The 27,360-nt window shown below is 39.4% G+C and overlaps 2 protein-coding genes across 3 annotated transcripts; one reads left to right on the plus strand and one right to left on the minus strand.

The window, feature by feature from the left end:
* Window positions 1-3,017: 3,017 nt before the first annotated feature.
* Window positions 3,018-6,427, plus strand: LOC107553202 (tetratricopeptide repeat protein 9A-like). Its single transcript, XM_016235346.1, has 3 exons — window positions 3,018-4,037; window positions 4,406-4,588; window positions 5,584-6,427. Exons 1-3 carry the CDS (start codon window positions 3,596-3,598, stop codon window positions 5,664-5,666), a joined length of 708 nt encoding a protein of 235 aa, XP_016090832.1. The 5' UTR covers window positions 3,018-3,595; the 3' UTR covers window positions 5,667-6,427.
* Window positions 6,428-11,183: 4,756 nt separating this feature from the next.
* Window positions 11,184-27,360, minus strand: LOC107553203 (mitogen-activated protein kinase kinase kinase 9-like). Of its 2 annotated transcripts, none has more exons than XM_016235347.1 (11): window positions 26,848-27,360; window positions 23,449-23,862; window positions 22,070-22,250; window positions 20,161-20,309; window positions 19,261-19,436; window positions 16,406-16,646; window positions 15,999-16,121; window positions 15,772-15,895; window positions 15,575-15,687; window positions 13,672-14,397; window positions 11,184-12,056 (listed from the first exon to the last, which is right to left on the minus strand). In XM_016235347.1, the coding sequence occupies exons 1-11, from the start codon at window positions 27,089-27,091 to the stop codon at window positions 11,656-11,658; spliced, it is 2,892 nt and encodes a 963-aa protein (XP_016090833.1). In that variant the 5' UTR covers window positions 27,092-27,360; the 3' UTR covers window positions 11,184-11,655. The 2 variants fall into 2 exon arrangements, with proteins under 2 accessions (XP_016090833.1, XP_016090835.1); XM_016235349.1 differs by having other exon boundaries at window positions 26,731-27,360.

Consider the following 27,360-nt stretch of genomic DNA (forward strand, 5'->3'; position numbering starts at 1 on the left):
GATGGTGCCATCGATCTCCTTCCAGGCACTTCTCCGCCCCGGGGTCGTCTCTTTTCCCTGTCAGGTCCAGAACGAGAGGCTATGGACAAATACATTCAGGAATCCGTGAAAGCCGGTCTCATTCGCCACTCGTCCTCCCCTGCTGGTGCTGGGTTCTTCTTCGTTAAGAAGAAGGATGGCTCTCTGCGTCCTTGTATTGATTACCGAGGGTTAAATGACATTACTGTAAAGAACAGGTACCCCTTGCCATTAATGTCGTCTGCCTTTGAACTTTTGCAGGGAGCCAAGGTCTTCACTAAGTTAGACCTCCGCAACGCCTATCATCTCATCCGCATCCGCGAGGGCGATGAGTGGAAGACAGCCTTTAATACCCCCACGGGACACTACGAATACCTGGTCCTTCCGTTCGGGCTCACTAATGCCCCTGCTGTCTTCCAGGGCATGGTTAATAGCGTGCTGGGAGACATGATTAACCAGTTTGTCGTTGTGTACCTCGATGACATTCATCTTTTCTCCATCTCTTCAGGTACACACTCAGCACATGCGCCAGGTCTTACAACGGCTGCTGGAGAACCAGCTTTATGTCAAGGCAGAGAAGTGCGAGTTCCATGCCCAGTCGGTCTCATTCTTGGGCTTTATTATTTCGGCTGGGGAGATTAAGCCGGATCCGGCCAAAGTCGAGGCTGTCGCCAAGTGGCCAGTCCCCGACTCCAGGAAGGCTCTGCAGCGTTTCTTGGGCTTCGCCAACTTCTATCGGCGATTCATCAGGAACTTTGGCCAGGTGTCGCGGCGGTCGCCAAGTGGCCAGGCCCCCGACTCCAGGAAGGCTCTGCAGCTTTTCTTGGGCTTCGCCAACTTCTACCGGCGATTCATCAGGAACTTTGGCCAGGTAGCTGCACACTTAACGGCGCTCACCTCCAACAAGGTACCGTTCACCTGGAGTGCTCAGGCTCAGGAGGCCTTTGATAGATTAAAGTCCCGGTTTGTCTCTGCTCCTGTTCTCTCCATTCCAGATCCCGAACGGCAATTTATCGTGGAGGTGGACGCCTCCGGGGTCGGGGTGGGCGCAGTCTTGTCTCAGCGCTCTGCAAGTGATGGGAAGGTGCACCCCTGTGCATATTTCTCCCACCGCCTCAACCCAGCTGAATGTAATTACGACATCGGTAACCGGGAGCTGCTGGCGGTTAGGTTGGCCTTGGGTGAGTGGCGTCACTGGTTGGAGGGGTCAGCACAGCCCTTCTTTCTTTCATGTATCAATCAACACTTGTTTGATTTGCTCCTATAACCGAGTTTGCTTAAAGTATTGAAGCAAATCCTATTTAATACGTTTTATTAGGCTATTATATCTGCATTGTGCAGAGCATTGTGTGAGTGTAAATATGACATTTCCTAAATTCAATCCTTTAATTAGGCTAATTCTTATGACAGTCTAGAGACTACTATGCATATAGCCCCCAGAATATCAATAAGATCAGTCTTGCATGTGTTCATTCATACACACACAACAATATTATGCAGTTAAGACAAAAATAATTATATTCTTAAAAAGGCATAGTCAACATGACCATGAATGCAATTTTTAGAATTGCTTTTGGACCTAATTAAAAATGCATTGGAACATCACTACAGAAGAATTAATCAGATGGGACAAATCCCCAACAGACTTCCTGCCATCACAATTCTGTAAGAATATCCCATGAGTGCGGTGCAGCGGAAAACACCACATAATGCCTGCAGAGCAAAAACAGGATTATACCCAGAAAAACCCAGAAAAGGACCATTTCATTCCACATCTACATGAGCCACACTCAAACTCCACCACCTGTCAAGCTCAAATGCCATAAATCCTTGACCTACCAAGAGATGGGAATATACTGTTCCCTCAGCAAACTGGTTTTAGTCATGTCAAGAGTAATGTTCTCATTACAAACCACATGTAAGCAAGACAACAAAATATAGCTCCTTCTAAATAAATACACACACACATACATACATAAGAAAAAAACAACACCTGATCTGACTTTAACATTTTCTAGTTGAAATTTAAAAAATAAATAAAAAATAGAGAATTAATTCTATCTGTGCCTAAACAGAATTTCCAATTATGTGACTGTGACCAACAAAAATAAGTCAAGTTCTGACTACTGTATGTACAAACTCAGCATGCTTGCCATAAAGACAGGCAGAACAAGCTGTGCTCTGTGCTCTAATCTATAGGAGCAATTTTAACATTTTCCTTCAGAAGTCACAAAATATACCTACTTGCCATCTTTTGGCAACATATGAAACATATATTCCCCAAAGTAATAATAAATACATACACATATACATTGAGAAAGACTGTGTTTCATTAAAACACATTGATCAGCAAATGTAGAACAGGCTTCTGCCAATTGCGTACTAAATAGGCTACGTGTTTAAAACGGTTTTTGAAAAAACTTTTAATTATAAAATATAATTGACATATTATTTACTTGTATTATATTATTATATATATATATATAAAGTTTATTATTGGATATTAATATAAATATTTAAATAATATCAACCACCACCCTGCAGTCATAACAAAATTCTCTAGACGGTGAGTTAAAGTGATAGCACCTGACATCCTGACATTTCAATCAGTTGTGATAAAACAGAAAAAAAGTCATGTAAAAACTTAAAAACTTAAGACAGTAGAGGAAAAGTACTGGACAATAAAAGAAAGAAAGAAAGATGTTCCTTTGTTTTTTCTCAGACTGGTCGAACTCTAATAGGCCTATGTGCATGACATGCACATGTGTTTGTGAGTAAGAAAATAACAGACTGAGCAAAGCAGAGCTCCCCACCCAGCACGATTTACCGCAATCACGACACACCCAGACACAACCGCTTACAACACACACACACACACACACACACACACACACCTGTGGGACAAACATGACGTTTATTCCATTACGCAGATATTCACCATTACTTCTTAAATAAATAAATGTGGGTGACAGTAACTTTGTTGTGAGGATAATGAAAGAGAGAACACCAGGTCTTCTGAATCAAGGGAAGATCAAAAGATAGAGGACTAAACTGTATTTAATCAGCTCTTTTCAGCGTCCAACGGCAGCTGCTTTTTCTGTTCTGTTTTCTGGGGGCAGAAATCACGTCGCACGAATTCGTTTGAGCAAGTGAAATGCGTTTGTTAACGGCTGAGTTGCGCTCAGCTGGATTTCAATGGAAACGGGACCTCACGCAGGGGGGCTGACAGACCAGTTACCGCGCACCATCCGTGATGACCGCATTTCTTAAGGGCAGCGCGAGCTGTGGCTTCATGCGCACGCTCACTCCTTTTTGAATCATTTGGTGAGAGCAGGACGTGCCGATCCCTGTCCGTTCCGCCAGACTGCTGAAAAAAAGACAGAGGAGGCGAAAAAGAGGAAAAATTCACAGTATTGTGTGTGTGTGTGTGTGTGTGTGTGTGTGAATCATCCGGGAATCCATCTTTAAAACAGAACCGTGTAGACGTGGTCGTCACGCGGGCATGTAAACGCGCAAAAGGCAACCGTACGGACGAAGCTCGGAAACGTGAGTTTTAGAGAATTATCAAATCGGTGGGATGAGCGTGGAGCAGGGCAGATTTGAAGGAATGATACGTAAGGGAAACGGCACGATGAGCGTCATGAGCGGCAGCGCGAACTCCACCGTCGTGCAGCCTCCCGGTGGCCGGAGCCGCGGAGCCGCGCGCTACCCGCAGCACGCACCCCATCAGAGCGGCTCTATGGTGAAACCCCAAAACGAGCCCGCGGACCTGGTGAAACGAGCCCTGGACTTCAAGACGCAGGGCACGCAGTGCTACAAGGATAAAAAATACCGCGAGGCCATTGGCAAGTACCACCGCGCGCTGCTGGAAATGAAGGGTCTGTGTCGCGTGCTGGGGGATCCGGACACCAGCAAGTCCCCGTCTGCCGTCCTGACCAGCATCAGCAAGTCCAGCTTGACGGACGAGCAGAAAGGCGCGGTGGAGAACGCGGAGCTAGAGTGCTACAACAGCCTGGCAGGTGGGAACGCACATCATGTTTCACCACTTTGACTAGAGGGGTTTCAATGCACTTAGGTCTGTTTTCTATGTATTCCACCTGTTAAGACTGAATGCAGACCATAATATTCAAATTAGCGCTGGGTTCCAGTGGCAAACTGCTAGATTTGTCCTTCCAATCCTGAATATGCCTTGAAAGAAAGTAATCTGTGAGTGAATGTCTTCAATTCTGCATGCAGAATGACGTCATGGTTTGGCTAGATTACAGGTCATATACCTACATTTGATTATTAAACTGTAAAAACATGATTAAGTCATGTAAAAAACATCACAAACTCAAATCGTCAATTTTGCATTGGTGCAATTTGTTTTGTCTCTGTTTGTATGTAGCATGTCTGTTGCAGATGGAGCTAGTGAATTACGAACGAGTGAAAGAGTACTGTCTGAAGGTTTTGAGAAAGGAGGGTGAGAATTTTAAAGCCCTGTATCGCTCTGGTGTGGCGTATTATCATCTGGGAGACTTCAACAAAGCCCTACACTACCTAAAAGAGTCACACAAACAGCAGCCCACAGGTCAGTCGGATCAAACTCTCACACACTACACCAGCATTTCTCAAACTGGGGTTCACGGACCTCCGGAAGTCTGTCTCAAATTGTCAAATCTAACTACAAAGCCATTAGAGTGCAACACCAAACGCTAAATCTTCCAGTGGCCATGGTTCCATAATTTATTTCCTATTAATTTTGTTTCCTTTAAAAATGTAAGCCTGGGAATTAAACCAATAAGCTCTGAAACTAATCAGAACAATGGAACATTTAATGCATAGAAAAGATTCTAAAAAAAAATAAACTAAAAAGAATTGGTCCATGTTTTAAAAAAATCTGACAAATCCTCCACTACACAATCAGATATCAAATGCAATTCTGTGTTTCTGCTATCATCACTAAACCATGTAAAACACAGGAATAAAAGAAGAAACTGTTGAAAATTCTTATTTTAAGTAATTAGTAATTATGTTACATTTGCTGTAATGTGGACCAGTGAGGTCATATTACTATAGAACAAACATCTCACACTTACATTATACTTAATATTAATTAATATTAATTAACAGTGGTAGAGCATTGCATTAGCAGCGCAAAAGGTCGTGGGTTCGATTCCCAGGGAACACAAATACTGGTAAAAAATTTATAGCCTGAATGCACTGTAAGTCGCTTTGGATAAAAGCGTCTGCTAAATGCATAAATTATTATTATTATTAATTATTATTATACTTTGTTAAGTAAAAAAGGGAGAATTTATTTAGAAAATGGCAGTCTAGTCTGATTCACTTGCTGATATAATGATAATAATTTGTGTATATCATAGTCACAAAACACCACATCTCAGCATTTCAGGGCATCAGTCGAAGCAGCTTCTGAACCCAAAACACCTACTTTCAAGGACAGCAGTGATTGTGCTGATAAATTAATAATAAATCCGAAATGATTTATGTTTCACTACACTTTCTGCACACATTTTCTCAGTTAAATCAGCTGTTTCCTCTTTGTCTATGCATGTGGAACAGATACAAATGTCATCCGCTACATCCAACTCACGGAAATGAAGATTCGACGAAATGCCCAGAGAGAGAAATCAGAAGTTCCGTAAAAACAGCAGCTCCCGCTCGAATAGCTTTCCACTGCGGACACCCCACACTTCCCTCATCACATTCTCTGTGGACGAGGTTCGGCATTTCATGCAAGACTTTATTCCAGTGCGGGTCAACACACATGTCTCAGTCCTGTCAGAAACAGTCTCTGGCTCAGATTGAAGAGCTGAATCAGGTGTGCTGTGCCCTGCAGTAGACTGCGGAGACCAGGGATGGAGGCCACAAGGGATCTCAATGACATTTGGTATGCTTTTTGAAGTAAAGTAGTGCTGTCAAAATGTTTGCTTTTATTCCTCAATTAAAAACAGATGTAGGTCTCTCAAGGTGGTTGTGGCCTGAAGTTGTGCTCCACAGAACACCCTCAGATCATTTTGTGGCTGGTTGAAATACATATACATATTCCTGCAGCATTTTCGTTCGCATATTGTTTCCAGATCATGACAAAGATATTTTATTAGAAATTCCGCCTGAGTTTAGCTAGAAACAAATGAAGCTCCTTCATTTGAAGTGCAGTTAAGTGTCACTACCAGTGAAAACGATGTCAATCATATACAACCTACTCTTCACTTAACACCCACATTCAAATCGCAGTGGGAAAGATCTCACACGCACAGAGTGGGCGTAAGTGTACAGACACACACACACACACACACACACACACACACACACAGTGGACATGAGTGTAAGCATGTGAATCAAGCACAGTCTGACATGCATATACAAAAGCATGTAGGAATACAATAAACTGTAGTCATTGTAATATGTAGGAGTGTGTGTATTTTGTTCATACTGGGTGATTTATCTCTGATTCTTACTGAGAGTGAGAAGTTTGACAGAGAAGGGACTTTTTCTATATTTCCGCTGTACTCAACTGTTTATTGTGGGTTTTACTTGCAGCTAAACAGCAGGGACACAAAACAGTCCAATTCAGTGCTCCATTCTGGTTGCTATGGTGAGGTTGCATAGAAATCATCCTTGGAGACAGATGGGGATGGTGTCCTAGACATGCTCGCTTAGACAGATCTGTGTAAAATAGAAGAATTAAATATTAAACTGTTGAATGTCTAAATGACATTAAATTGCTGATGAAGTATTTAGTGTTTCTTAAATTTGCAGTAATGAGAACCAATGAGGCATTACTACAGAGCAATAATCTCACACTAAATAAATCCTTAATATATATAATTATTATATTTGCATTTAAATATTTAAAAAAAATTATATTCAAATAAAAAACAAAAGTTGGTTATTTACAGTACATTGATACAACTGTTTTGTATTATAAGTTTTCTAAAAAAGTTATGCTTAAATATGCTCAAATTATGCATTCTCTAATTAAATATGCATCGATTTGCATACGTGACGTGTAGCCAAGTATGGTGTCTCATACTCAGAATTTGTGCTCTGCATTTTACCCATCCATGTGCACACACACAGCAGTGAGTAGTGAACACACACATACACATACACACACACACTCGAGAGCAGTGGGCAGCCATGTGCCGTGGCACCTGGGGAGCAGTTGGGGGTTCTGGTCATTCACTCCCCCAACCTACAACCTTTGGGTTACAAGTCCGACTCTAACCATCAGGCCACAACTGACCCCAGACTGTCCACAACAGAAATCTGAACACTAAATAAAGCCAGGTTAAAAAAAAATATATTGTTTCATATAATATCTCTTTTGATCACTCCATAAATCAGAAAATACTGTCCACTGCCAGAAATACACATTGTTTTAGGAATGTTATATAAATCAGGAGAATTATATATTAATAAAAACCTTTAGAATATAGATAGGGGGAAAAAATGGGAAAGTTTGGTGTATGTAAGTGAAAAAGTAGAGATTTCTGGCTCGGTGCAGGAGAAAAAAACTAATTTTAAGAAAACCTTTTTAAAGTACATAATTGTAATCTACAGATGCAAACAGATAAAGTAATAAAACAAACACTTAAATGTGTATTTTGGATGTTTTCTTTTTACTAGTTTTAAAAAAGACATGTTTTGGAAGCAAAATAGACAAAAATCTCAAAATTGAGCAGCGCGTGGAAATATAATGGGTTTGTCTTGTCTTATTGTTTATGTTAAGTGAAACAGAGAATGCATTTAGTCTAGTCTCATTTACCTGCTGTGATGATGATAATAATAATATATGTAAATCATCCTCTAGTACTCTACCCTAAGACAGTCAGTCACAAAACACCACATCTCGGCATTTCAGGGCTTTAATTCAGCTCTTACACAAGTCTAATGTGCTCAGGTGCAAGTACAAGTTTCATAGCAGCAGCGTCTGAACCCAAAACACCTGCTCTTCAGGACAACAGTGATTGTGCTGATAAACAGTGTTGGGAGTAACGCGTTACAAAAGTAATGCATTACAGTAACGGATTACTTTTTGCTGTAACGCAGTAGTGTAAGGCATTACTAATCAATTTTCAGTAATATTTTACTCGGTACATGTTAATATTCTAGTAATATGCATGCTAATAAGCAACTAGTTAAGAGACCCTAAAATAAAGTGTTACCTTAAGTTCTACTTCTGTAGTTATTTTGGTAGTTTGTATTTTGGTGAAAGTAACTCAAAAGTAATACAGGAGTCATGTAACGCATTACAATTCTGAGACAGTAATATTGTAAGGTAAGGAATTACTTTTAAATAACAGTAACAAGTAATCTATAATGTATTACAGTTTGGAAGTAACTTGCACAACACTGCTGATAAATGACAGCAGTTGCTCTTGATGATGGCTACACATTCCTTTAAGTCAGAAAAAATACACCCCTGTTCCACAACCAGATGGAATAAAGTGAGAGTTCCTCAGCCAAATTTCCTTGCCAGGACTCTGCATTCTACTGCTAGTTCATTTTGTTAAGTGCATGAAAAATTATTTTCAAAACCTTGTTTCAGGTGAAAGAAATGGGAAGACAGACACAAGCAATTCTGTGTTTTGGCTCAAAATGTTTTGTCTCTAGAGGACGTTTTTGCTAGTGAAGAGTTGAAAGATTGGATTGAGAGACGGAGGACAACACTGCTGTAAACATGAGCAAAAGAATGTTCACCTTGCATGTCTGAATGTCCAGAAATTCAGACAGAAATGTTTCTTAGTAATTTTATCTTGAATAACAAAAATGTCAACAAAAAAAATAACAATTTAAATTAATAAATGTGTGAACTTACATTAACAGATTGCACAAAATCCTACTAAAAATTTTAAACTAATTCAATAAGCTTTCTTAAAAATGTTCAAAAAAATTCAATGCACATACACCTTGGAATCCACCAGTTAAACTGAATTGCATGCACACACACACACACACACTCACACCACACATACACAACACCGGAAGACTGCAATAATGTACCTGATTACTGTATAGCTGCAAATTTAGAGCCAATAAATTCTAACTTTATCTTAAAGATGTTTCCCCATGTTTAATTCTGGTGGTTTGGATAGTGAAGAGGTCACTAAACAAGCATATTATTTGTGAAAGACTGTGTGTTTCATGCTACAGTGAAAACCACAGAACAATCTGTGATCTCGAATGGTCTAAATATGAGGAGTATGACAGAACTATACATTCATGAGACTGGAAAAAGCACTTCTAAAGGTGTACAATCTGATTCATGTATGACAAATAAAACCTGAAAACTCCAAAGAGTACCAGAAATAAACTGTCCAATGTTCCCCAGCTCCAGTGCTGTGTTCGGAGAGCTAAATCTACTATAAACATGCAGACGTGTGTAAAGTCAAAGTCCATTAGTATTCTATAGTCTTTGGTACAGTACATACAGAGAGGAAGTCAATACAGTGCAGCAGGACATTTGAGATAATACACTCTCAATATGAATAAAAAATAAGTTTGCAAAAAAAAAAGTGTCCTGATAAATGTCTTTCAAGATCTCAGCTGCAGACCCTGTACTTTTCTAAAGCACTCAGAAATCAGTCCAGCCATTAAAGAAGCATCTGTATTGTATTTTTATACGATAGCTTATGCCTGGTGGTGAATAGAAGAGATTACTCAAGAAGAGCTTATCAAAACGAACTGTTAGACCCCACACTGCAAAAAACAATATTCCTTCTCAGTATATTTGTCTTGTTTCCCAGTATAAATATCTAAATATTCTTAAATCAAGATAAAATTACTTTAGAAGTAAAGTTACATAAAATTGTTTTCTGAAAAATAACAAAATTAAGTGAATTTATGCTTAAACCAAGAAAAAATGCCATGCCATAGGAGTAAGAAAATTAACTTGTTTTTGCTTTAAAGCAACTGTAGTTAAGTTTTTTACTTTGAAATATCAGTTTCAAAATCATTCTGATGGTACACTGACTTATAATTAGGCTAATGGCTTCTGTTTCTTTCTCACACTCCCCACAAACGTCTGTTTTAAGTTTAGTGAGAGGGTACGAAATTCCCGAAATGGGTAGATTGCTTTGGTCGGGATATGTTTGTATCGATCCTGAAGTATCGAAAGTATCAATATTCAAATAAAAAATATCGATACTAAGGTGTTTTATTTACCAGTGATTAAAATTAAAATTATGCGTACAATATGCATTGAATTGGACGAATAACCTATGTTAGTGAATAATTAATCCTGCTCATCTGAACACACGCAAATGTTGCAAGACAATCACAGAGAGCATTCAAACAGGGCTGCGTTTCCCAAAAGTATCATAAGAAAGCATTGATGCCTTTGGGAACGGCAGCCCAGAACAATGAGGACAAAAAAAAACATATGTTTGAATTATTTCCCAATAAACCAATTGAAATGGTAGCCTACATAGTCTGTGCAATTACATTTAAATTGAACGTTAGAAGTTCATATTCATTATGTTCTACTCTGTAATGTTAATATAAATCCTACACTGTCAGAATAAAAAGGTTGCATTTTATGTGTGCAACAGCCTTTCACTGGCAGTCCCTTATGAAAATGAAACATGGTTTTACTGTAGTTCAACTATAGTGTTTGTAGATTTCTGTGGTTACCACTACAGTAAACATATTCTAATGTTTAAACAAAAATATAACCTAATAAGTTGCAACTAAGGCGTATTGAATGTTAAAATGCATTTCAAATATAAAGTTAAGTGGATATCATTACCCATTTTACTCTTAGTAATTTAATTTAAAAGTTCAGTTTGGGGGTATTGCATCGGTATCGACGATACTGGCCTTTAAAAGTATCTGTATCGTATCGAAAACAAAATAAGTGGTATTGCGCATCCCTACTTTAAGGCAACAACAAATTTGCAAGTACAGCTACATTATTTATGACAGTGAACTCTATTTACGTAACTGTAGGGGGCTCAAAAACGCACAAAGCTAAATACAGTCGCTTTAAATTATTATTTTTCTTACTCCATTGCCACATTAGGCAGATTTTTTCTTGTTTTAAGCATAGTCACAAAATTGATTAATTAAGTCACTTTGATTCTCAAGTAAATGTATCTTGATTTAAGAATGTTTAGATATTTGAACTGGAAAATTAGACAAAAATACTGAGGAAGAAAATGAGGAGTGTATATGCGTGTTGAAAACCTGTAATATTGAATTGTTTAGACCAGACCAGCATCTGGATTATGCAAAACCAAGCACCTTTGGTTTATGCTGGGTAATTAATCATTATCACTAAGATCAGTTCTTAACATAGTGAATACTTATATACCCTATACTGAAAAGAAAAAAAACTAAAACCATTTCAAACCAGGCCAAGTTGGTTTGCTGGTCTTAGTTGGTCTTCTACCAGTCAAGTTGGTCTGTTGGCTAGTTTAAGAGGGGTTTTGGGCACTTGGGCTGGAAGACTCTTAAACCAGTTAAAACCAGCTTAAACCTTAAGTTTGCTAAGGTAAGCAAACCATCTTAGTCTGGTTTAAGCAGGTTTTTTTTCTCCAGAGTATCCAGAATTCCCGCTTGCATTGACTTGATAGTCTAAGTGCTACATCTGAAGCCAAGTAGGTCTAAATTTATGAGAGAGGGGTGAAATCAGGAGCAAAACCCTGGTCGCACTCTGCAAGGTGAGTCTCTGGGATCTGATGAGAGAGGCCGTTTCCCATCCCTGTATTTTCCTTCATCCTGTTGGTCCAAAAGGCTGTTGTTCACCCAAGGGGAACAGGGGGTTGGTGGTTCCATTGGTGTAGGCAGGACAGCCAAACCTCCTCCAAACTCCACAGTGGATGGGGTTTCAGTGCTGGACGTGTGGGCGGGAGATTCACCCCACTGGGATCCACAGCGAGCTCGTGGACAGGGGCGGGGCCTAGCCAGGAAGTCCAGAGTCTTGGGACGCTCAGGTTGGAAGCGCCGACGTGGCGTAGGTGGGAAGATGAGATTTGGATCAGGAAGACGGGGCACCTCTGAGGGGTCCTCACTTAAGTTCCACGGAGTCACTGCACAAACGGCATTACAAAAGGCAAAAAATTAAAACAAATTATAGCTATGAACTGAATCAATTTCTGTGAAAGGAATTCAAACCACTGGTTGTGTTAATTTAAAGGGGACAGCGGATGCAAAATTCACTTTTACATGGTTTGCATATAAATGCGTCTTACCAGTGTGTGTACACAACCACCCAAAGATAAAAATCCATTCACTTCTCTTTTTTTAATCCCCCAAAAACCTAAACGGTCTCAATTATCAAGCCATTTTGATTTTCTGAGCAAGATGACGTCATACTGCTCAGGCCCCACCCAGGACCGCTAACGGACTGTCCCGTATTTGCATATTTTCACCCATCAGTCAGTTGTACGCTGTCCGCCATTTTCTCCATGCTCGAGCCGCTGTAGCGATAACAAATGTCTCGTAAGCAATGCAGGTGTTTTGTAAATGAATGTAAAAGTGAACATAAGAGTCTTCATTTTCTCCCGACATCAGAGCCACTGAGGATGTAGTGGATTAGTTTTGTTTTTGATGGTAATGCTCAAAGACGGATCAGTACCCACTGTTCATGATCCAGCTGCACCTCCAGAAGAAGTCTCTCACTTTATATTGTTTATGATTATTTGCAAATCGCCATTCCTCTTCCACGGAAGAGAGGGGTGGGGTGAGAAGTAGCTCATTATCATTTAAAGAGACATGCACCGAAACGGGTCGCTGTGAACAGAGCTGTTTTTGACAAGGTAAAAACGGTGATGTTTTTACACCATCATTTAGGAATTTTAAAATAAAGCATGTTGCAGACATTTCATGAGGACCCTAAACAATCATACCAACTTGTGGAAAACAGGCATCCGATGTCCCCTTTAAAAAGGAAGGAAATATCTAGTTTAAAACACATGTACCAAGTTCTCTAAATGTACTCTTTGTAGACATGTTGATTTTTACGTGGTTTTACAAAACTTTTATACCATTTTTAAGAAACGTTTCAATTTCACGACAATGTAGTTTACATATCAAATAAAAAGTATTATTTTTTTCTACACACCTTAAATGTGTACAAATTTTAAATCAATTAAATTCAAATATATATAAATAAACCAATATTTAATCATTTATAAGTTATTATACATTTATATAACATAATTATTTATAACTGAAATAATTTACAGCAAATTATATTAATATATATTTTTATTTATAATATATGAATTAATGAATCAAATTTGAAAAGACTTGTGATTTTGAAACAAAGTCCTCTCTAAAATATAATTTTTTCCCTGTATGTTTGGCATGTTGGTTGCCGTTGCACCATATGATTGACAAATATTTTAAAATATATATTTTTAAAAAGTGAACTATTATTTTTAAAATATTAATTTAAGAATATTTTGATATGAATAAACAAGAAAGTTGCTTTATAATTTTTTTTCTGAATAAATATTAATAAAAGATGATGTCAAACTACCTAATAAGGTTTTCTTTAAGAATGACATTCTTTTGAGTTTTTTTTCTTTATTATTATTATTATTATTATATCAGAACAGTATCACCCTAGTTTTTAATAAATATCCGGGCATAAACATAAGCATCCTGTCATTGACCCAGAGGTTTGCATTAATTTCTCACCTGTTGTTTTGGAGGGTGTGGTAGGGGTGAGATTGTGGTTATGGACAGGCGTGCACCCTGTCTTTATCGCGCCATCTGAAGGTGTACGATGAAGCCTGCAGGCGGCACTGGGCACAGAGTGCAAGTGTGTGGGCGTCAGAGACTGCCGAGGGTGGCGTTTAAAGCTCTCCAGATGGGTGTTGACCAGTGGGTTCAGTGGAGGTGGTGTCTGTCCAGGGGGTGGAGCAGAGGGCGTAGGTGGACGTAGCACAAGCAGCTCTTCACTGTCGGAGCGCAGGAGAGAACGGGTTGAGTTACAATCAGACACAGATGAAAGAGACAGGAGTGTGAGGGACATGGGGAGAGGGGGAGGGCGACGAGGGCTTTCTCGTTTGAACAGTTTGCGTGTGTGTGGGCTGGCGCCACGACTTTGACTCCCGGAACAGTGAAAACGCCCTTCCCATCGCGGACGTCCACTCTCTTCCACACGCACCAGGTCCAATAGATTTTGACCAAAACCGACAGCAGCCAGAGCCGCCCCGCAGCCCAGCAACACCAATTCTGATCTACGGCTTCCACTGGGGCTCCGCCACGTATAACTGGGGGAAACATCAGGAGCCATTCCAGTTATGCCACACTCCATGCCGTAACTGTCCACAGTGGATCCATCCCTGTGGAACGGGATGCAGAGGTATGATTGGCCAGGGGAGTCAGCTGACTCTGATGGGAAGCAGCAGTCCTCATTTTCTACAGAGACGGGTGGGGTGAGAAAGATTTCACAAAGTTGCACCATAACCAGCCTTCACATCTTGTCAGTTACATGAAGTTTTGATTTATGTTTCTTTTCTCCTTTGTGGTTAATATTATAATGTAAAAAAATCTGTGACATTTCAGCCTAGTTAGATGAGCTTAAACTGGTCTATTATTAGTGAGATGACAGAAATGTCAAAGTAATGAAAACATTTCATCAGCATGATGCAATGATGCCAACATAATGTCAGCATTACAAATTCTCAATGTTACATGATTGAAAGTATCCACTCAGGAGTGCATGGCCGTGTGACAGAGTTGGGCTAAAAGATTTGTCCACGATCCACAGGTTGCAGAATTGGAATTTGAACTGGAAGTACTTCAAGAGGAATTTACTGGATTGTAATAAGAAAAGAGTCAGAAAAATTTCATTAATCCAATTCAAGTTTAACAATGATTAATTTAGCTAATTATTGGCCATTTATTCTTTGATAGATATAATTTATCTTTTCAATTAATAAGTACTAGTTTAGTACCATCACACAGTAATCAAAACAGATTTTATTTTTGCCATGCAGCATCACAAAATGTCTCCCCATTGTTTTTAGAGAATTTTTTAAAACTTAGGAAATTTTAATTTAGGAAATTAACTGATTTATTTATATTGTGATGTAGATCTGAGAGATATGGATTATCAAATGAAAAATATGTAGGGCAGCTCTATCCATAGGTTGTTGATTGGATGATTTAAATGTGAGTTTGTTACTGATTGCAAGAAAGGGACAGAGTTTAAGCAGATTAAATGATTGGAGACATCAGCATACATCACCAAAGAGAAGTCTGTTGTTTTACCGCAAGATCCAGTTATGACATTTTGGTTAAAAATTACGAGCTCACAAACTGTTAAAAACTTGTATTTATGGATGAATCTTTCTCAATAAGGTCAATAAGATGCATTTAGAAAATTGAAAGGGTGAATTTCATTTCATGTTGAATTTTTTTTAAATCGCAGTCAATTCAGTTCTCTCTCTCCATGTTAAGTTCAGTGCATCAGTATTATTGTGACTGCAACAAGGATGTAGTATAGGCAAATATTCCAAATGGAGATTCTAAATGGAAAACATTCAGAATGGTCAATGAAGATGCCAAAAATAAAGTGTAATGTGATTGTTACCAGTCTCTGCCAGGCTGCACACGCCAGGAACAGCAGGACTGTGTCTGGGGGAACGTCGCAGGTTTGGAGCACTGCAGGAACGTTGCCGACTGCCCTCTTTAGGAGTCCTCAAACTGAGTGAGGAACACATGCACATAGAAAGTCTGTGATTGTATAAACATTTGGTTAAGGTTTATGATTTGTTTAGAAACACACACCTCTCATCGGCACTGTGTTCCCTTTGCGTTCTCCCTTTCTTGCGTGAAGTCTTCCTCTCCTCCTCTTCGTCATACTGGAATGCAGCATTACGACCCCAGGCTTGACCTCCGACCCCAGGGGTCACTGTCAGCATGAAGGATGTTCTATATTAGGAACCTGACCATATACAGACCCAAATATTCACAATAATATACACAAAATAAATCAGATGCATAAACAAACTTACACTGGATTGCTCGGAGGCATGGCAAAACAGGGGGGCTGTTTGGAGGGGTGGAGTTACTGCACAGGAGACTCCACCTCCTGTCCAAAGAAGGAGAAGCTTGGACTGTAATCTTATGCTGGAAATCTGAAACATACCATTATATACACAAACATTCACACTACATACACTTGCATATAGGCAATCCCACAATGCACTGTGAAACTCCAAGATAACAGACAAAGTGTGAGAAATTCTTAAATGACTGTAATTTAAGAGCAAGACGTATCAATACAATAATTCTAATAATTTTTTTTTACTATTTTACCAAATGTGAATCTAATGAAATCAAATGTGAGTTGAATCTTGTGTGTTTCACATGAGTTGTGCTATTTGTATGATTTCTTCATTTAATACTATGAAATACTAACCGGAAGGCAGGCTGATGCGGTTCCCGTCATGCAGTTTGAGTCGACTGTGCCGGAACTTTCCATGACGGTTTTGAACTCGTGGTTTCTCTTGGTACAGCTGGTGAATGATGACATTGAGCTCTCGCTCCAGAATGTGAATTTCTCTCTCCGCCAGTTCCTGTTCCCGCCGTCGTAAAGCCTCTTCCTGGTACTTCTGCTGTACAGCTGCACGACTCAGTTCTTCCTCCCAAGATCTCAACTCCTACAGCAAGAAAGAGAACCAACTTACTCATCATTGTGCTCCATGTAGCGTGTATAATCTGGTAAATTCATCTGGCACACATCCATTAAGGAGTTTAACGAGCATTAGGTCATACTGATTTTGGCACCACCACAGCAGTAAGTTTAACAGATTAGACTGCAAATAAAATGTTAACTAAATCATTTGACTGTGATGTTGTTACAGTATTCCAAGGAAGGCGATGAAGACGAAGATAATCCACAAAGAAAGTCTTTAATTATAATCCACACAAATACAGGGAAGGAATTAATTCAGGGTAGCCGTAAAACATGTAACACGAAACAATAACCGACAAACTACTGAACAGAAAGTAGACTTCAAGTAAGGCAGCTGACGAGGGAAAAACAGGTGAAGGGAGTTAACTAATAAATGACTGAGCAAATTAACTAAAGAGCTAAACCAAACAGCAACAAAACCATATAAGGAAAAACAACAGGCAGACGTAACAGAAAAAGACAATAATAAAGTTCATACTCCTAACAGTACTCCTCCTCCCCGGAAGGCGCGACCTCGCGCCGTAATAGAACGATCCAAGGAGGGTGGGAGGGGGTGTGGGAGGACCAGCAGGAAGGCAGGCTGAAGACCAAGGTGGCGATGAGGGAGGCAGAGCCGGAGCAACAGAGGACTGAGGTGGAGCTGGAGGGAAGGAGGAGCCCAACGGAGCCAGAGGGACGAGGCGCAGCCGGAGGAGTGCAGTCCTGAGGTGGAGGTAGGGGGGACGACTGACCAGGGCGGAGCCGGAGGGACGAGGGAGCCCGGTGGAGCTGGTGGACTGACAGGCTCCGGTGGAGACAAGGGAGCTGGAAGCCATGGTGGAGCCGCTGGGTCGCAGGACTGACGCCAATGGAGCTGGAAATGGGCAGACCCGTGGCGAGCCCACGCCACAGATGGTGGGCTGAGGGTGAGCAGAAGGGCTGACAGGATCCAGCAGAATGAGCTTTGATGAAGGGAACAGATCGATGAGAGGAGGCGGGAGAGGGAGGTTGGGTGGTATTTCTTGCCAGAATGATAGCACAGATGATGGACATATTTGTAACGCCGTATTCCAGTCTATTAAATCTCCCAAGTCCAGTTCTTGCTCACCCTCAGTGGTGGCGCAATGGGCGGGGCTTTCCTTAGCCCCTGCAATCTCTACAGCCGTATCCACCGTCGCTTGCGCTGTCAGCTCTCACACCTGGTCAGACACTTGAGGCACAGGCTCTGGGGCGATCGTCACTCCTGATGGCAGTGGCACAACGACCGCGGCAGGCTTTGGCTCTCCGTCTGCGGTGGGCTCGGACAGCTCCGTGTCGCGGGGTGGTGGTTGACTGGACTCTGGGTTGTTGGCACTCACATGTGATGACCTCGGGCTGGGCTCCGCTTCATCCCCGGTGAATGCTGATCTGGTGATCCACAGCGTGAAGGGGACGTAGTTCCTCAGCGACCAGCACGGATCATCTTGGGGCATGACGAAGCGGATTTCGTCTTCCAGCCCACACCAGAATTCCTCCATTAAGGTGAGGTCATCACATGTGGCGAGATGGCAATAGTCCACAAACTCCAGCACATACTCCTCCAGGTCACGTACGTCTTGAAAAAAAAACATAGTAGACCCTGAAGGGCTAGGAACACTGCCCATCGGGGCTAAGTTAATTAAGGCCAATTCAAGCTTCATACTTTTTAGGTCGGTTATTCTGTTACAGTACTCCAAGGAAGGCGATGAAGACGAAGATAATCCACAAAGAAAGTCTTTAATTATAATCCACAAATACAGGGAAGGAAATAATTCAGGGTAGCCGTAAAACATGTAACACGAAACAATAACCGACAAACTACTGAACAGAAAGAAGACTTTAAGTAAGGCAGCTGACGAGGGAAAAACAGGTGAAGGGAGTTAACTAATAATGACTAATGAGCAAATTAACTAAAGAGCTAAACCAAACAGGAACAAAACCATATAAGGAAAAACAGGAACAGGCAGACGTAACAGAAAAAGACAATACTATAGTTCATACTCCTAACAGATGTTCTGATACTTTTTCTGATTAATATGTTTCAAGTTGAAATTAAAGTTTTATTTAGTTTATTTCACTTTAACTTTTATTTAGCAAGTGTGAGTGATTTAAGAATTGTTTTGAAAGAAATTAATACTTTTATGCATTAAATTGATCAAATATGTGACATTAAAGACAATGTTACAACAGATTTCAATCTCAAATAAATGTTTTACTTTTGAACTTTCTATATATCAAAGAATCTTAAAAAAAAGGAATCACGGTTTCTACAAAAATATTAAGCAGCACAGGAATAAATGACATTTTAAAATATAATAAAACAGAAAACTATTGTTTTCAATTCTAAAAATATTTCACAACATTTGTGCTTTTACTGTACTTGTGATCAAATAAATGCAGCCTGGGTGAGCAAAACTTTTGATTAGTATATGTATTTTCATTTTTAAAATACAAAAGGTTTTCTTTGACACTTTGAGGCAAAGTGTTTGGATTAGTCAGTAGTATCTATGTGTTTTTATAGCTTTACATATAAAAAGTCTATGATATGTCCTTATTTAGACAGCTTTTGAGAGCATGTAAACCTTCTCTTTGGCTCTGAGCTGGTCGAACATCTCCTGAACCTCCAGCTTCCAGTCATCCTGCAGGGATTGGAAGGATTCTGCCGGCATTTCAAAGAAGCCCGACTCCTCGATAGCCGTCAGCTGGTCTAGAATACTGGTGAAGGGGGGTCGTGCATGAGGGTCCACATTCCAACAGTCTACAGTAGATGAGAGAAACAAACACCACAGACAAGACGGTCAGCTGAAAAGAATGCCAGCTGAGCACTCAGAGATGGGCTGTGAATGAGCCTTTTGATTAGTGAATCTATTTTAATTTCTATATATTGTCTTCAAACTCATTCAATTAAAAAGAACGTTCAAACAAAATTGAAAATTCTGTCATCATTTACTATATGACTTTTTTCCCTCATAACACAAAATGGAGAATGCTCTGATTTATCCCATTGCTTTCTATTTTACCACCTGAATTATTATGGAGGTTATCAGTAAATTTTATGGTAAAAAAACAGATATTGGCGCTTCAAGTACAGGAATTTTAACAGTATGTTACATAACATAAATTGTAAAAAATACAGGCATCCTGTAATACCAGAACCATTGTCACAGTATTTTTATGTTAACCTTAATATCTAAATTACTTCTATTCAGTATTACTTAAGTATTTTAAAATATACTGTATATTTATTTTATTTTATTTTTAAGTTGTAAAATATACAGGCATCCCAATACTACAAACAATGTCACAGTACTTTTTATGGTGAATTTCTGGCAACCACAGCTGCCAGGTTTTGATACTTGTTGTTATGTTATGATTTGTCATTTTTTGAGGGTGAGTAAATGATGACAGTATTTTAATTTAGTTACACACAGTCCTTAAGTTAATAAATTACAGTAGAACTGTTGTATATGAGATTTTCGTGCCTTCCATCAGCCGGGAAAATGGCTCAGGACAGGTGGAGGGGATCGGCAGGGACAGTTTGTTCATGGCCACACCATAAGCTACTGCCAGACCATCAATGCCACGAAATGGCACCTCTCTCGTCAGCAGCTCCCACAGCAAAACTCCATAACTAAGAGAAAGAGACAGACAGACAGATAGTTTGAAGTTTAAACAAGACTACTAACATAACAAGCTATCACCAACATTTTTTTGTGCAAGGACTAGCAGAATCCTACAAAAATGCAACACTATAAAATGGATGACAGGTATTGTGTTCCAAAGTAAACAGAAAACCTTGTATGAACATTTCAAAGTGTGTCTTTGTAGTGTCATATTCTTTCAAATGTAAAATATGTGCTTCAGAGGCCAACTGAGCAAAAAATGTTGCCTTGTTGATAGTCTGAAAGAATCCTGATAGAAAAGACAGAAAGACATGAGCAACTGTTTGGTACAAAAAAAAACAAGTTTGGTACAGGTTGGCTATAAATGAACACTAAAAAACACTATAAATATTACTGTAGATTTCAAGTTACAGTAACAATGAATCAAATGGAGTACAACCAACTGGTTCTGCAGCCACACAGACACAACAAACACATCCCACCTTGTTAATGTAAGTAGAGAACAAAGTATCCAAAGAACCACAGTGCTTTGACACGTATCGAGAAGTTTTCTATTTATATCTCTTTTCTATCCATCCCTCCCCTTCTGTAATCAGGACTTGTGATGAGAAGCAAAATTCAGAGACTAATAGCTAAGCATTGCAAAGCACCAAAAAAAACACACACAGACCGTGGTAACAAAAACCTTCATTGGACACTGCCATCTGAGACCTGTAGTTTGATCAACAAAACTGTACTATGGCTGTACAATTTGTGCTACAACTGTATGATTTGCTCCCATTATGTATTTTGTATATATATATACAATTATTTTTTTCTTATATTTCTATTTAGCTTTCATTTTAGCACTCACACCTGTATTATTTCAGTTAGTCGTCAAGGCAAAACTTTTAACTTTCATTTTTTTAGTTAGTTTCAAGTTCAGGTTCAAAAATATCAAATATTTATATTTTATTTTATTTCAGCACAATTTCAATTAGCATTTTTAAAAATAGTTTTAGTTAACTATAACAACATTCCTATTATTCTTAGATTAAGCAAATTACAGTAACTACAGACTAATCAAAAACGAAGCCTAATTTCATAATATGGACATTTCATAGACAATATATGTTTTTGAAGTTTCCCGATCATCTGAGACCTGTAGTTTGATCAACAAAACTGTACTATGGCTGTACAATTTGTGCTACAACTGTATGATTTGCTCCCATTATGTATTTTGTATATATATATATATATACAATTATTTTTTTCTTATATTTCTATTTAGCTTTCATTTTAGCACTCACACCTGTATTATTTCAGTTAGTCGTCAAGGCAAAACTTTTAACTTTCATTTTTTTAGTTAGTTTCAAGTTCAGGTTCAAAAATATCAAATATTTATATTTTATTTTATTTCAGCACAATTTCAATTAGCATTTTTAAAAATAGTTTTAGTTAACTATAACAACATTCCTATTATTCTTAGATTAAGCAAATTACAGTAACTACAGACTAATCAAAAACGAAGCCTAATTTCATAATATGGACATTTCATAGACAATATATGTTTTTGAAGTTTCCCGAATGGGCTACAAATTTATTTTAACCTGTTTTACTGCATTCCTGGAGAATTTTCTCAACATAATTGTTTTGTTTTTCTATAAGTTTACACAGGTACAGTATGAGATGCTGAAGACTTGCCAAGATGGCTGCCATGTGGAATGACTTGCCTTTGGTGTAGCTAGGTCACAAACGCACACACTCACACACATTTCTTGGCGCCCACCTCCAAACATCACTGCCCTTGGAAAAGGTCGAGGAGCGGATGACCTCAGGGGCCATCCAGGCATACGTCCCCGCCGCGCTCATCTTCGTGGTCCGATGCCACTCCCGAGCCAAACCGAAATCTGTCACCTTCAGAGTCTTGTTGCTCAGATCATCATTCTCCACATGCTCCAGAATCAGAACTGTGGGGCGGAGTTAATGTCAATAATGATGATTAAGTACATGAAACAGAGGTTACTATGTCTACAGCAAAAAAAACAGAAGTCATCGGCATTTGATTGACAGGCAGCTTTGTATAGGAGCTGTCCACCAGAGTGGTGCTGAATTGGTTAAAGCCATCACTGTAACAACTTCACCAACTCTAAACCTCATTAGAATACAGTATTGCATGAATGGAAAAGGTCATGAATCAAATGCAGTGATGGTTGGTTGAGTAGTTTAATATTAGATTTACAGTTCAAATGTTTCTGTATGTACATCACAGCTTAGCTGGGACATTCTGTGTGTTTTCATCTAAGTTTGCTTAGTTAAAATTAGCTGCTTTTGTTTTTCCATAACAGTCAATGAAAAGCTTAGAGACTTATCTTTGAACTACAGCATCCAATTGTCAGCAAGGTCCTATTCTAATCATATCCAAATGGCCTATGAGAGCCCAGGACATGTTTTGAGAGGCCAATCAAGTGGCAGGGAGTGAAGAAGAGTGCAAATCCTCTGTAATACGCTTTGGGTTTACAGGATCCAATCAGACAAGTCAACTGCCAAACACAGGATTACAAACCACTTGCATACTCAGAGAGCCAATACACCAGCCAAGCCCTCCAGCTACAAAAACACACACCAACACAAACTCCTTCCATGCACAATACTATACAATCCACTGACACAAACAACCACATACACATGAAATTAACAAAATATTAATAATAATGAATTAGAGATTAATTCTGTTTCATTAATTTTCCTTCTTAAATACTTATTGAAAACTATTTATTTAATTATGTTGACAGTCCTAGTAAATACTGAATTTAAAACAAATCTTTTTAAAGGTTTATACATCTAACATTATTCTAATAGTGGGTAGAAAAAAACTGAAATATAGTTGGTAGAAAAAAGATACACTGTCAACTTAATACAAAATAAATACTCTGCTTTCTTAACATAAAATATAAATAATTGTATCCTATTAATTAATTTTAGAAACAACATATATTCTCTTTATAATATGTACAAATGTATCTTTCTACTTGAAATTATTTGGCTGCTAAAATATAATTATTATATTTTAGGAAGAGGTGCCCTAGAAAGGGAGTTATAATCATTTGGGGCCCTTGGCATCAAAACTTTTAAAAACGCCTGGCATAAGATCTAATAATGTCTTACTATTGCTGGACTTGAGGTCTCTGTGGATGACGGGTACAATGGCCTGGCAGTGCAGGTACAGCATGGCACGTGCGATCTGTACCGCCCAGTCCACCAGCGTGTGCGGAGGGATGCGTTTCCCAGCCAGTGCCCGGTTGAGCGGCCCCCCGCGGGCGTATTCCATCACTAGGCAGAGGTTGGGCTCCTGCAGACACACTCCCAGAAGGCCCATGATGTTGGGGTGTCTCAGCATGGCGAAGAGCTTGGCCTCCTGACGGACGCTCTCCAGCGTCTTCGACACATCCTCATCAGGGTCCCGTCGAGCGGCTTTCACTGCCACCTCCTTCCCTTTCCAAATGGCACGGTACACTTTTCCAAAACCTCCAACACCGATCATTTCCTCCAGCGCCAGCTCACTGAAATCTATCTGAAGAACTGAAGCCAAAGAGAGAATATAGGTTTAAAACACTGCCACAGATGTGTTCTGTTAACTTTAAATAATTACACTACCAGTCGAAAGTTTGGAATAGTTAAGAATTTCTAATGCTCATCCAGGCTGAATTTATTTGATAAAAAATACAGTAAAAACAGTAATATTTTGAAATATTATTACAATTTAAAATGACTATTTTCTATTTTATATATTTTAAAATGTAATTTATTCCATTACTCCAGTCTTCAGTGTCACACGATCTTTCAGAAATCATTCTAATATGCTGATTTAGTGCTCATTTATTATTGAAGCTCAGTTATTGATAATGGTTCTTGTTATTATCAATGCTGAAAACAGTTTTTGCTGCTTAATATTTTTGTCGAAACCCTGATAAACTTTTTCTTTGATAAATAAAAAGTTAAAGGGGTCATATGATGCGATTTCAATTTTGAACTTTCAATCTGTAAAGTTGCAAAGACTATAGTCTCAAATCCAAAGAGATATTCTTTATAAAAGTTAAGAGTCAACCACGCCTACCTAAAACGGCTCGTTCTAACACGCCCCCACATATCTATGTCACAATGTGGGAAGATTTGCATAACGCCGCCCAAATGTTCACGCAAAGAAAGGCGGCGTAACTTTTATTCTCGCTGTAGTATTGTTGCTGCCGCCATGTCGTGAAGATGCTGTGTGTTTCGTTGTGAAAACAAAACTACTTTGTTTGGCCTTCCGAAAGAGGACGATATCCGCTTCATCATGCCTGGAGCTGATCCGTGCTGGTCGCTGAGGAAATACAACAACTTCGTGCTGTGGATCGCCGGATCGGCTTTCACCGCGGACGAAGTGGACTCCAGCCCGGGGCCGTCACTCATCACATGCATAAACACATTTCATTACACCAAATAATGTTATTTTTAGCAACATCATATGACCCCTTTAAAAGAATAACAATTATTTATTTTATAATTATAAAAATCTTTGTATCATTATAAACGTCTTTGATTATTTTAACCTTTGAATGTGTCCTTGTTGAATTAAAAAAATTAATTAATTAATTAATTAATTTTTTTTTAAATCTTGCCTACCTTTGAATGGTAGTGTTTCAAAAAACATTTAAGTATCAAAAAACTGTTTTCAAATTTTACAATAATAAGAAATGTTTCTTGAGCACCAAATCAGCATATTAGAATAATTTCTGAAGGATCATGTGACACTGAGCACTGGAGTAATGATGCTGAAAATTCAGCTTTGCATCACAGGAATAAATTGCTTTTTAAAATATATTCAAATAGAAATCAGATCATTTTAATTGCAATAATATATCATAATATTACTGTTTTTACTGTATTTTTTATCAAATAAATGCATCCTTTGGAAGTCATAAGAGACGTCTTTCTAAAACATTATATAAATTTTACTTAACCCAAATTTTGACAGATAATGAATATGTATCCACATCTGGGAATAAAAAGTGTGATTCAGCACATGAACAACTGTGGGTAAGCATGTTTATCTGAGATGCTGAATTAAAAGGGGCTGTACATGAAAACAAACAGGAACTTATTATGATTTACATGCCATTCATATGAATAACAGCTCAAATGCCTGATAGATTCAGGCAGAAAGAGACTGGCATAAATCTGCAGAAAGCAGCTTCACATGATGGGATATGTGCTTTAAAAATGATGGCTGACATGGGAGAAAATGGAAAGCAGTGAAACAAAGATGTGCGTGCAATCATCTCTCCTCAGCTATTGGGATGACGGTGTGTCTGGGCCACTGTTTCTCTTATTAATATTGCAGTTGGCAAGAACCACATGATAAAAAGTAGGCCAGCAGCCATTCAGGAAAAGCAGACGACCACCGGCAGCAACACATGACAAGTGACTGACAACACAAGGGCACTCTCACTATAATAGAGAGCACGAAAGATGCGAAACAGCAGATAAGCTTCCTCACCACAAGCACAACACAAACACACATTGAATTAGCATAAAAATAATTAAAGGTAGACCCCATATCAACAAACACACTATATGACCTAAAGTATGAGGAAAAACCTTGCCACCAATAAAATGTTTTATGGAGTATGGTGTGGCATACCAATCCAGATGTGAACTGCACTGAACACTGCTGGGATGAATTGGAATGAGCCCCATCAACCAAGATCAGTGCCTGACTTGAATCTGAATGGGAGGAGCCTGCTGGAAAATCCATATGAAGGAAAAATTCACCCAAAATGAAAAATATTTAGAAAAATGTTTTTTGTCCATACAATGAAGTCAATGGGGTCCAATGCTGTTTTCAAATTATCTTATTTTGTGTTGCACATACATTAAAATAAGTCATTCAGGTTTGGGTTAAATAAGGATGAGTAAATAATGACAGAATTTTCATTTTTAGGTGAACTATTCCTTTAAGATTGTAGCTGTCTTTCGGAACATGACAGCTATTAGCTGGTAGACAATCACTGACATGCTATCAGCTGGTGTTTGGAAATTAAGTGCTGGTAAACCAGCTGAAGACCATCTTGGAATAGTCTGAAACCCGTTACCATGTCTAAGCTCGTTTGCTGGTCTTAATTAGTCTCCTAGCCTGGTCAGTTGACTGGATTTAGAAGGTTTTTGGGCTCTTCTTAACTAGTCAGGTTGGGGGACCAACTGAACTCCAATTTAAACATGCTGGAAGATCAGTAAACCATCTTAGATTGGTTTAGGTTTTTCCTCAGTAGATGGAGAAAATGTGCAGCACAAGCTGTGTTAATGTGGTTACTGATTACTGTGGGGCAAACCAACTAAACACAATATATAAAGCATGCTATAAAGGCGAATGTAGATATGTTTTATGTGCATAAATATATGGTTACTCGCAGTGTAACTGAGGCACCGAATAATCGCCATAGTCCTCCGGCGTGTCCCGAATCTTCTCCGAGATGCTGTTACTCACGTAGTTACTAGGGAAAATACCGACCTGGTCCTCGATCATACCTGTCCACCACCCCTCATCCCCGGACACCAGCGAGTCCTTGGACAACACCTCTACCCGATCCCCCTTCCGCAGACTGAGCTCATCCTCGGCGGTAGTTTCGTAATCGAACACGGCGGTCCAGTATCCGGCTCTGGACGGGGTCGCCGCCGCCGCAGGACCAAACCCGAGGAGACGAGCTCCCGGTCGGGGCTCTGCGGCTTCATCGCCGTCTTTGCTGTTAAAGGGGAAACTGAAAGCATCCATGCTGCCAATCCATAAGGGCGACCCGGCCCGGTTCAGCTCCTCACCTGTCGCAAAACTCAAGTCCGGGCGCAAAGCCGCAGCATAAATAGCAATTAATCCGAGCAACCTCTCCCCTCAACGAGCTCCAGACCTGCCGCCCGCCTCATAAGGGACCGCTCCGGCTCGTTAAATGATCTTTCAGTCCCGAACATAAGGCACTTTTTGCTGTAATTGGCTACAACATTGTCCCGCACCCCTCATCCGCTCCTGAGCCAGCACTCACCCCCTCC

The sequence above is a fragment of the Sinocyclocheilus grahami genome, unplaced genomic scaffold (genome assembly GCF_001515645.1).
Source record: "Sinocyclocheilus grahami isolate Dianchi unplaced genomic scaffold, SAMN03320097.WGS_v1.1 scaffold466.1, whole genome shotgun sequence".
In the NCBI taxonomy this organism is placed as follows: Eukaryota; Metazoa; Chordata; class Actinopteri; order Cypriniformes; family Cyprinidae; genus Sinocyclocheilus; species Sinocyclocheilus grahami.